The sequence below is a fragment of the Crotalus tigris genome, unplaced genomic scaffold (genome assembly GCF_016545835.1).
Source record: "Crotalus tigris isolate CLP2741 ecotype Arizona unplaced genomic scaffold, ASM1654583v1 scf7180000018693.663989, whole genome shotgun sequence".
Classification (NCBI taxonomy): domain Eukaryota; kingdom Metazoa; phylum Chordata; class Lepidosauria; order Squamata; family Viperidae; genus Crotalus; species Crotalus tigris.
In genome coordinates, this window is record NW_024097152.1 from 59,828 (window position 1) to 71,789 (window position 11,962).

At 43.2% G+C, this 11,962-nt stretch overlaps 1 protein-coding gene across 1 annotated transcript in view; it reads left to right on the plus strand.

Moving 5' to 3' along the window:
- Window positions 1-3,714: 3,714 nt before the first annotated feature.
- The window catches only part of KCTD5 (potassium channel tetramerization domain containing 5), a 33,274-nt gene continuing 25,026 nt past the window's right edge, over window positions 3,715-11,962 (plus strand). The window contains exon 1 of the mRNA XM_039355562.1: window positions 3,715-4,055. Within this exon, the coding sequence (XP_039211496.1) occupies window positions 3,786-4,055 (270 nt within the window). The 5' untranslated portion in view covers window positions 3,715-3,785. The remainder of the gene's footprint in view (window positions 4,056-11,962) is intronic.

Here is an 11,962-nt window from a genome sequence, read left to right on the forward strand (position 1 = left end):
AGAGCTGGTGTCACTTCAGGTCAATCACTTTGCAGAAAGTTGAACTCTTGAAGCAGGCAGCATTTCAAAAGGATCTTTTATTGAGAGATAGTAATTGCAGAGAAAACAGGTAGGATCCCCCATGGAAACGCTAAGTTAAACCCCACTGTCCAAATCCATCCCAACTGCTCAGTTCATAGAGAGATGCAATCCAGAGGTGCAAAGTTGTAAGAACTCCAAGCTGGGAAGGTGATAAGAAGCTGTTCTCAGGTGCTGCGACCTTGGTTCTCCAGGGATGAGACAAAGCAGATGGTCCCAGGAACATCCCTCCCCCCTTCCATTTCCCAAGAAGATACATCAAAGCAAAAGAGGAACAAAGTAAATTGGATACATCAGCGGAAACCCCCGAGGTTCCCCAATGTCCCGATAGGGATCTATCTAACCTTAACCCTAACTTCATACTGTCTTTTAGTTGTTTTTGGTGGGTTGAGCTACAACACCCGTTGCTTGTGTCAACGCTGCAAATATTGTATATTCTTGCTTTTGACAATATGCGTTGACAGCTTGCATGAGTGAGGCCATGAGTACCCACATTGCTCACGGTGATACCAGTGCTCATGCATGGGACCACAAATGCCCATGACGCTCGTGTGAGTGGGGCTGTGTGCTTGTGTGCACACAGCCAGCCACTCATGCAGCCCAGTGGCCAATAGGCTGTGGCCCAGTAGTGGGCCGTGGCCCACAGGTTGGGGACCCCTGCTTTAGTGGACCAACTGTTTGACTTTTTTCTTGTTATTTATATGTTGAAAGAAACTTTATTATCTTTGACTTTTGTCTTTGTTCATTTCCTGACTTCATCTTTGCAGATTCTGGCTGCTGCTAATATTCTGCCTTAGTTATGTGTCCCTCTTTCCATTTTTTTGTTCTTATCCTTTTTTGTATTTCAGTTTATCAGAGAGATCTTTGTGAACCATGCTGGTTTCTTCTTGGATTTCTTGTTTTTCTTTTTCTGTAGTATTGTACTGGACTGGGCTTTTATAATCATATTTTTCAGTTTCCCAAGCTTCTTGGGTTGTTTTCTCCTTTAGGATTTTCATCCAAGGAATCTTTCTCAAGCTATCTCTGAGTTTATTAAAATCTGCTCTTTTGAAATCTAAGACTCTGGTATGATTATGTTCTATTGCTTGTGTTTGCATTATGTTGAATTCCAATATGACATGGTCACTCTCATCCAAGGTTCCTGTAATTTCAACTCTATCATTTCTTCTGTGTTAATAAGAATTAAACCCAATATGGCTGTCCCTCTAGTCCCCTCCTCTACCTTTTGGACAACAAAGTTGTCAGCTAGGTTGGTCAGGAACCTGTTTGGTCTCTCTCTTGATGCAGAATTAGTCTTCCAGTTGATATCAGGGTAATTAAAGTCCCGCATTACTATTGTAGTGTGTTTCCTACATATATTTTTGGTTAGCAAAAAGTACATCTATAAAGGGCCCTCCCTCTCTGTCATCTTGCTACTTTGGTTACTATCAAAGAATAAAAAACAAACAAATAAAAAAAGCAATCTGGATGTGAGAACAAATGATGAAATTAGCAAGGAAATAAGAAAAGCCAAAACCAAGAAAGACAAAGATCTCAGGAAGGAACAATTTCAGATGGATGTTGGAAGACTTAAGAAGCAGTATTGCAATGACATCCATAAAGACTGAAGATGGAAATAACCATGGAAGAACATGAGTCTTCCAAAAGATCTCCCAATCTCAAATTGGTATGCAAAAGAACACCAACGGACAGACAATAAGTTATTCCAAGAAAATAAAGAGATAGATGAAATACATTGAAAAGCTGTACAGTAGAGATATCAACATCCAAAATATTTATAAGGTATTCCCTATTTAGAAAACACTCCAGTACTAGAAGATGAATTAAATCAGAATTCTAGTTGTTATTAAATTGGAAAGATACAGGAATTGTTGGAGTATTTAGAAAAATATGGAAAGCAAGAATGGCAGCAACTCTGGAAAAAATACAATGGCCAAAAGATTGGAAGATCAGTCTACATACAATGCCAAAGAAGGAAGACTTAACAGCGTGCACAAGTTAGTGTTGATGCTCACCAACCATATAGATGTACCCATCCTTCCCGGTTTCCAACAGTGCATCCATTGTTCTTCTCCTACAGTTCACCTATCCTAATATTATAAATTACTCAAGGTAACTGGGCTGTCGCAGTGTTTCAAAAAATATACTAATTTGATTATTTCTACCTTGATTGAAACCTCTGTATTTTTTTTCTACTTATTTTCTTGGCTGTCCATGGTAATGTCAACTCTTTTTCAATATTAGAGTTCAAAATTAATACTTTTTATTTCAAAGTCCTATTTCTTTCTGTCTAGAAATTTCCAAAAATATTGTTTCTTCAAAGTCCAACTTTCACTTCCATTGAGTGTCACAGGAAAGATCATTGCCTTTGATTCTCATTTGTGCAGTTGTAGAAATATCACAGCATCTGAATAACTTTTCCAAGATCTTCAGCGCTACTTATCAAGTGCTAATCTGGAGTCATTTCTTGACTGCTGGCTCTTACAATTGGTAGCCTATCCTAAAAAGCAGAAGTTGTCCATTGCTTCAGTGGCTTCATTATCAATTCTAAGTCTCATTGCTGTGCCTGTTGAGTTTGGTCTTTATATTTAAACTTTGTGCCACCTGTCACTGTGTCCCTGATTTTCATTACTCGGCTTGCTGAACATACACATTTTCAGCCATCACAATATCATGACCTCCACACAGATTAATGTTTCTTTCTCAGTTTTAGAACCAATCTTATTTTTCATCAATTATGTCATGCTTCTGAACCAATTCCAGGAGTTGGGGATTGTTGGTACTACGTTCTTCTAGTTAGGTCTCCTTCCTCCAGGGCTGGTTCCAACGGGTGATGACGACGGGGGAGAGGACTGGCCAGCAGTCTCTACTACGTGGGGTGCCATGGGGCTTGTCTTTCTTTCCTCTCCTTGTTTAACACCAACAATAATTTGCAGGTATATCTATATGGCTGCTATGAATCATGATAGAACGTAATTGATCAATTGCATGAGTGTGAAAAACAAAAAGATAGAAGATCGGGGACACTTACTAGGCAGCTGTCCATGCAAACAAAATTGAGTATGACGACTCAGAAGTTGAATCTCACAATGAGGAAACTAACCGTTCCTATCATGTACTCTTCAGACAGCATCGAGAATAGCTTGTCTGGTTCTAGGAAAGACCCTGGTCAACAGTAACATGTCCATTTATTATTTTCATGATTTTGTCCAGGGCGATGGCCGCGCGCATTCAGAGGCCTTCTGTTCTGAGACTGGGCGCCGCGTCGGGAAGCGGGGTCGAGGCCGCCGACCGGCTTGAGCCCAGACCGACTCAGGGCCGTTGTGGCCCCCTATAAATGGCAGGCCCTCAGAGCGGAGGGCCCGCAAAAGCCGAGGCCTCCCCAAGAGCAGCTCCGAGGCTTTAAGGAGCCGCCCTTACGACGGTCCCGGGTGCTGTTCGGGGCGGGGGGAGCGGCGGGGGCCGAGATCCCCAAGAAGCCCTCGCGCCTCCCTCGCCCGCCGCTGCTTTCGGCCGAGGGGGTCCAGAGGGCGGGACCCGGCGGCGGCCGGAAGACCCGCCTCTCCAGCGGGATTGGAAGCGAGGAGAGCGCCCGCCCCGCCCCTTCCTCCGTCGGGGCCCTGCGCACGCGCGCTTGCGGCTGCCAGTGGCGCTGCTGGCTCGGCGGGGACGCCTTTCGCGGGGGGACCTTCCGGCGCCGGGCCAGGATGGCGACGGACGCTCCCTGCGAGCTCCCGGCGGTGCCGGCGGGCGGGCTGAGCCTGGGCCGGCCTCCCGCGGCGCCCTTCCGCCGCTGCAGCCCTTCCAGGGCCGCCGCCCCGTCGAGCGGGGGGCCTCCCGCGGCGCTGCCCGGGAAGTGGGTCCGGCTGAACGTGGGCGGCACCTGCTTCCTCACCACCCGGCAGACCCTCTGCAGGGACCCCCGGAGCTTCCTCTTCCGCCTCTGCCAGGCCGACCCGGACCTCGACTCCGACAAGGTGGGGCCCCCGTGCGGCTCAGGGGCGCTTCCCCCTTCCCGCGACGAGGGCTCAGCCGCTAGCCCAGCTCCGCTGTGGGCCGCCGGCCTCGGGTCTCCCCTCTGGAGAGGCTACGACGCGAATCCATCAGAGCGGCTCTCCAGATACGGTACCGTGCGGTGCCTCCGGCGCAGGCGTAGGACAGGAGACGGGTCTAGCAAGAGCGGAGCCAAGAGTGGCCTGCCTTCCGTAAACCTTTGGCTAAAGCTCCGCTGCTGTCCTTGGGGCTTAGCATCCCGAATTCTTCAGGACACTTTCCAGTCCACACAACTCAAGGCCGTTGATCTAATCTTTTAAATCTAGGCTTCTCTCCTTCCTCAGTTCTCTCTCTCTTCCTCTCCTCTCCTCTCCTCCTCCGTTCTTAAGATGGAATGTAATCAGGAGAAAAACAGCCTAAAGCAGAAGATAAAGGATACAAAGAGGCGAGCAGATCTAGCCTGCCTCTCCCCAGGACATAACAGCTAAATTGGTCACTGCTGCCAGCTACCATACACAGCCGTTGGAAAGCTTTCTCTCTTGCCCAATGCCGTGCTCTTCCCTCTGCAGCGTTGGATGGTAGATATAGAAAAGGACCATTGACTGAAAGGTTTTATTCCTGTGATTCTGGATAGGTGGAAACTTCTGAACATATTCTTTGTTGCTCCTTTTACAAGGATATCCGAACCAGATTCGTACTTAGATATTTTATTGACCAGATTCAACCTATGTCCAAATGCTTCTCATGTGCTGTAACAAGGTATCCCTTGTTATAGCACATGTAGATATGTTTTGTGCAGCAGTACAGATCTGTCGGACCCTGATGAGCCAATGTCCTTCAATGCATTCTTTGTCAATACCAGTATAATTCATTTAAATTTTAGATATGTTACCCTGTTAATACTAATAGTTTTAGGTATTAGGAGCCCTGGTGGTGCAGTGGTTAGAATATAGTATTGCAGGCTAATTCAGCTCATTGGTCAGGAGTTTGATCCTGACCAGCTCAAGGTTGATTCAGCTTTACATTCTTCCAAGGTAAAACGAAGACTCAGATTGTTAGGGGTAACAGGCTGGCTCTGTAAACCACTTAGAAAGAGCTGTAAAGCACTGTGAAGCAGTATATAGGCTTTGAGTCTTATTGCTATTGCTAATATTAGTTTGTTGTAATTTTAGATGTTATATTTAATATAATTGTAATGTTTACATATTTAATATAGAATGTATCCTGGATCTCACTTATAGATGTTAGCACTGTCTAAAATGGTATGGGCTTTCCTGCTTGAGTGAGGGGGGCTGGACTAGAAGACCTCCAAGGTCCCTTCCAGATTCTATTCTATTCTATTCTTATTTTAATTCTGTCTTAAATTTTATTTTATGATCAGTACTGGTTTACAGTTGCAATAAATTGAATTGATTGATTGAGCACTCTTCCCAGCTCAACCAGCTGCAGTCCATCCCACACATTGTTCCAGTTTATCAGAAAGGAGGCTATGGTCTACTTTATCAAATACCTTACTAAAATCTAAGTAAAGTACATCCACACCATTCCCTTGGGTCATAATCTAGGGTCTTTGTCAAAGTGCCATTTATTGAAACTTTCCTGATAGAATAATGTTAATTCCCAATGCTAATAGGAATCAGGGATATTAAAATCATGGCTTGTTTTTAAATCTATGCTGGCTGTTTGTTTCTAAAGCCTTGCAAATGCACTGCTTGATTATTATTTCAAGGAATTCACATGTATTGTGGTCAAGCTGATTAGTCTGTAGTTCCTGGGTCAACTTTTACCCTTTCTAAAAAATATTGGAACAATATTGACTCTTCTCCAGTTTTCTGATGCTTTTCCTGCACTCCAGAATTTCTTAAAATTTCAGTTGCTCAGAGATAACATCTACCAATTATTTTAACATCCTGAGATACAATCCATCTGGTTCAGGATACTTGAACTCATTCAAAGCAACTAGGTTCTCTCTCACCAGTCACTTGCCTATTTTAAGCTGTGTTTCTCTTCTGCCCCCCTTGCTGTAGCTTTTTACAAGTCAGGTCACTTTTCCCTTATGGAAAAGACAGGTGCATGGTAGAAATTAAGCAGTTCTGTCTTTCCTGCTGCCACCACCTTGCCATCTCCTCTAGTCGGTGGGCCACTTTAGTCTTCTCTGTTGATGCACCTGACTGTGGAATATTCTTCTTCTCTCTTTCCCATGTTTTACCTTGTTCCTGATGGCATTCAGGTGGGAACCTGATCTGGCTTAACAGGTCCTGTGCTTTTCCTGATTTTACTAATGGTTAGCAGTGCAGAAAAATTAGTAACATCATGAGAAATACTACTTGAGAAAACGTATCTCGCTTCATTTACCTATTGAGGGAGGATGATTTTTTTCTAATTATTAACGGTGTATCAGATCTTAAACTCCCTCATACCTGTCTCTTAAGTACTCATATATTGAAAATATTGGAACCTGCTAGAACGTTATTCACCCCTTTCATATATTTCCAGGTATCAATCCTGTCCCTCTCTGTCCCTTCTGTCCTCCAGACTGTACATATTCAGTTCTTCCAATCTCTCCTGATGCATCTTGTCCCTCGGAGCTTGCACTGCTTTTGTTGCCCATCTCTGGACTTGCTCAATCTCACATCTTTTTTTAACTGGAGTCTCCAAATGGGGTCTGACTAAAGATATTGTGGGATTAGGACCTGCTTTTTCCTGCTGATGGTCCTTCCTAGTTGATGCATCCCAGAATTTTGTTTGCCTTCACAACGTCAACTCTATGATACATCTTTGTGTCACCAGCAAGATGTGTGTATTAGAGTTGATGTTCCTGGCGGTATTTATTATGAGGAATATATTCAGTGGGGGGTTTCAGGGTTCCATCCTGGCCCCATTTGTTCTTCATCTTTTTAATGAATTATTTAGATGAGATAGAAGAAGTGCTGATCAAGTTTTCTGGCAACACAACGTTGGGGAGGATTGTTAACTCCTTACTTAGAAGACAGGCTCAAGGTTCAAAAGACTCTTGATATACTTGAGTCCTCCCCAGCAAAATGCAGTTCTTTGCAGGGCATGTAAGCTTCTGTCCTTAAATAGGAAAAATCAGATTGATCGTTACTGGCAGTAGTATTCTGAAAGAATCTCAGTATTCTGGTGGACTGTAAATTAAGCATGAGCCAGCAATGTGCTACAGTTGTCTAAAGGACTGATGTATTCTTGGGCCACATTGACCGAGGCATAGTGAGGAGATATAGGAAGTGATAGTTCTGTTCTGTGTTGTACTGGAATATTGCATCCAGTTCTAGTTGCCATAATTCAGGAAAGATGCTGATGATCTGGGAAAAACGCTGAGAAGAGCAGTGAAAATGAAGGGAGGCTTGAAGGTTGAATCCTACAAAAAAATTTAAAGGCACTGAGTATATTTAGCCTAAAGAAGAGAAGGCTTAAATGAAACAAATCAGCAGCCTCAGTTCTTGAAGGAAGAGGATATGGATTTATTTTCCATGGTGTCTGAGAATAGGACGCATACAAAGATTTCAAAATAAGGACTTTCCTGTTACATATTAAACAATAGGACAGTCTGTATCCAGGGGTGGGGGTGGAGAGCAGTCCCCATCACGGTGGGGGGGGGGGGTGTAAAAGCAAAGTTTGGACAGCCAGTTTTCTGACCTGAACTGGGTGTTGGAGGCCACCAATGTCCCTTCCCACCCTTTGACTCTATGAAATATCATCCCATTTTCAAAAAAAAAAAAAAGAAAAGAATATAGGAAACTACAGATCTGTCAGAGCTTGACATCTATCCTTGGCAAGCCTTGAAAGAGACTATCAAGTTACATGTAAAATTATCTGGTTAGAAAAGTAAAAGGCATAAGTCTAGGATGGGGGCAGCTGGCTTGATAGTAATACACGTGAACTGAATATGGTTGTCTGCACCAACCACCATTCAAACATGAATCAGCAATGCAGGGTAGCTGCTAAAAAGGGAAATGCTCTCCTAGTGGATGTTAGGAGAACCACATAGTCCCCACCATGGAAATTGTTCCGTTCTGTTCTACCCTGATTAGAACGCACTTGGAACACTGTCCAGTTTTGGGGCACCAAAGCTCAAAAACAATGGCAAATTGGAACAAGTTCAGCTGCCAACTCAGAGTCTTCCCAGAAAAAGGATTCAGAGACAATGTCATCCCAAGCTGGATGGGGAGGGGGAAGGAGAATCCTAGAAGGTTAGAAGGTTATAACTTTAGTTTGCAAGGTTTTCTCCATTAGGAGTAAGCAAATAAAGGGTTGAATTTGGTTAGATCTTAGTGTCAGGTCTCTGGGTTTACCAAACATCTGCAAAACATATCCCACCAAGAACCTTGACAGATCTGGATGTGTTTGCCCCACAGGAAGGATGAATGAGAAGTCTTCAAATATCTGGAGGGTTGTCACAGAGAAGGCAATATTGTTTTCTTCCCTGATGCCCCAAAGGGCAGGGCCAGAACTCCTGGGTTGCAGGTTTAGGCATCAAACTTCTGCCTGATGGAAAAAGCTGCAGCTGAGTTCTCTTTTGGTCTTCAGAGAAAGGCTTGAAATCCGGCAGAGATAGTTCAGTGCATGGGTCTCAAACTTGCCACGTCATGTGACGTGTCGCGACGTATCGCAACTCTTTCTGCATTGCCGGCAATGGGGTGGGTGCGGCTTCGGTATGATGAAACTGGCCTGCAGGCCAGCAGTTTGCCACCCCTGGTTTAGTGGGTACTTCCTATTCTGTCATTAATAATAGTAAGAGACGATAATTTGGGTGAGGAATGTTAAATTTACGCAAGCTCAAAATTTACGGGAAAATTTTTATAAAATGTTTTATAGATGGCACTTTGATCCACAAAAGATGTCTCGTATGTATTCAAATTTGCAACCTAAATGTTGGAGATGTGGTTGTCTGGATGCAACATATTATCATATTTGGTGGTCATGTAAAAGCATAAAAGTTTTTTGGATAAAGATATGGTGGAATATACAAAAGATTTTTAATAGAAGGATAAAATTCACTCCACAATTGTTTTTGTTAGACATTATTGTTGATTGTGATGATAAAGAAATTATTTTAATGTTAAATTTAATCACAGCGGCAAGGTTGTTGATAGGACAATATTGGAAGAAGGAATTTTTGCCTTCTTTGAGGAATGGTTTTTTAAAGTTTCTTACTTATCTGAAATGGCAAACATTTCGGCTTATTTGAAAGATCAATCGCAAGAGAAATATCTCTTGGTGTGGAAAAGATGGATAAACTTTATACAGTATAAGTATGATATTAAAAGATATTATTTAGCTTTTGAATAATTTATGTTTAAAGTTTAAGATAATAAGTATTTTTTATTATATATATATATATTGGACTTAAAGTACTTTAAAATTTGTTTTTTTTAATGTAATATTTGTTTGAGGTTTATTTAAGTTTAAATGTTTTGTATTTTTTAGTTCTAATTAACCCTGTATTCAGCTCTGGGAAGACGGGGGGAGGGTTTCTGGGAGGGTAGGGAGGTAGTGGGAGAGGGATTTTATTGTAAAATTGCAAAAAAAAATTAATTAAAAAAAAAAAGTAAGAGACACAGGTGTATAGGAAAAATGATAGTCATTCAGAAATCCGGGAATGAATGAGAATGGTAACTGAGTGCAGGCAATCCTCACTTAATCCTTTGGAAGCCTCAAGGGCCAGCTTACTATTGCACACATCAAAAGTGATGCAGTGCTCTCTTGAAAACTTTTCTCTCTGGTATGTTTGCATTGCTTTTGATGTGTAGAAGAGCAAATACAGTGGGGCAAAAAAGTATTTAGTCAGCCACCAATTGTGCAAGTTCTCCCACTTAAAAAGATGAGAGAGGCCTGTAATTGTCATCATAGGTAGACCTCAACTATGAGAGACAAAATGAGAAAACAAATCCAGACAATCACATTGTCTGATTTGAAAAGAATTTATTTGCAAATTATGGTGGAAAATAAGTATGTGGTCAATATCAAAAATTCATCTCAATACTTTGTTATATATCCTTTGTTGGCAATGACAGAGGTCAAATGTTTTCTGTAAGTCTTCACAAGGTTGGCACACACTGTTGCTGGTATGCAGATCTCCTCTAGAGCAGTGATGTTTTGGGGCTGTCGCTGAGCAGGGCAACACGGACTTTCAACTCCCTCTAAAGGTTTTCTATGGGGTTGAGATCTGGAGACTGACTAGGCCACTCCAGGACCTTGAAATGCTTCTTACGAAGCCACTCCTTCGTTGCCCGGGCGGTGTGTTTGGGATCATTGTCATGCTGAAAGACCCAGCCACATTTCATCTTCAATGCCCTTGCTATTGGAAGGAGGTTTGCACTCCAAATCTCATGATACATGGCCCCATTCATTCTTTCCTGTACATGGATCAGTCGTCCTGGTCCCTTTGCAGAGAAACAGCCCCAAAGCATGATGTTGCCATCCCCATGCTTCACAGTAGGTGTGCTCTTCTTTGGATGCAACTCAGCATTCTCTCTCCTCCAAACACACGAGTTGTGTTTCTACCAAACAGTTCTACTTTGGTTTCATCTGACCATAGGACATTCTCCCAATCCTCTTCTGGATCATCCAAATGCTCTCTAGCAAACTTCAGACGGGCCCGGACATGTATTGGCTTAAGCAGGGGGGCACGTCTGGCATTGCAGGATCTGAGTCCCTGGCGGCGTAGAGTGTTACTGATGGTTGCCTTTGTTATGTTGGTCCCAGCTCTCTGCAGAGAGAGGTCCCCCCGTGAGATTCTGGGATTTTTGCTCACCGTTCTTGTGATCATGTTGACCCCACAGGGTGAGATCTTGTGTGGAGACCCAGATCGAGGGAGATTATCAGTGGTATGTCTTCCATTTTCTAATTATTGCTCCCATAGTTGATTTCTTCACACCAAGCTGCTTGCCTATTGCAGATTCAGTCTTCCCAGCCTGGTGCAGGTCTACAATTTTGTTTCTGGTGTCCTTCCACAGCTCTTTGGTCTTCACCATAGTGGAGTTTGGAGTGTGACTGTTTGAGGTTACGAACAGGTGTCTTTTATACTGATAACAAGTTCAAACAGGTGCCATTAATACAGGTAATGAGTGGAGGACAGAGGAGCCTCTTAAAGAAGAAGTTACAGGTCTGTGAAAGCCAGAAATCTTGCTTGTTTGTAGGTGACCACATATTTATTTTCCACCATAGTTGCAAATAAATTCTTTCCAAATCAGACAATGTGATTGTCTGGATTTGTTTTCTCATTTTGTCTCTCATAGTTGAGGTCTACCTGTGATGACAATTACAGGCTTCTCTCATCTTTTTAAGTGGGAGAACTTGCACAATTGGTGGCTGACTAAATACTTTTTTGCCCCACTGTAGCTTGCAGCTTTCTTGCAATCCCTTCCCCTCCAGTCCTTCTGCTGTGCAAGTGGGGCAGAGGAAAGAACATGTCAGGCACAGGAGGATGCCCACTGACCGACTAATGGCGATCGCATGATTGAGCAAGGTTGGGAAAGTTGCAGATTGGCTACAGACCTATTTCTTTCAGCATGTTGTAACTTCAGACGGGCTGAAAAGTCGTCCTAGATTTATGACAAGTCACTTGTAGTCCTAGATTTATGACAAGTCACTTAGCAACTGTTTGAAGTTATGAAAGACACCTCAAAAGGTACTTACGGACCCAGTCCCTAAGTTACATTTTTTGTTTTTATTGTCTGTGTCAGACCTGCCCCAGTTTGGTCCCTTAGGGAAGAAAAACCCTCAACTCCATTTGGTTGACATTTCTCAGCTCAGGGGTATCATTGTTGTGGAGGATGACCATCCACTGCGCTGCAGCCCCTTCCAGAGCCATGGTGACACATCTCACTTTGCTGCCTTCTGTACTTATCTCCAGACCATACTCCTGCAT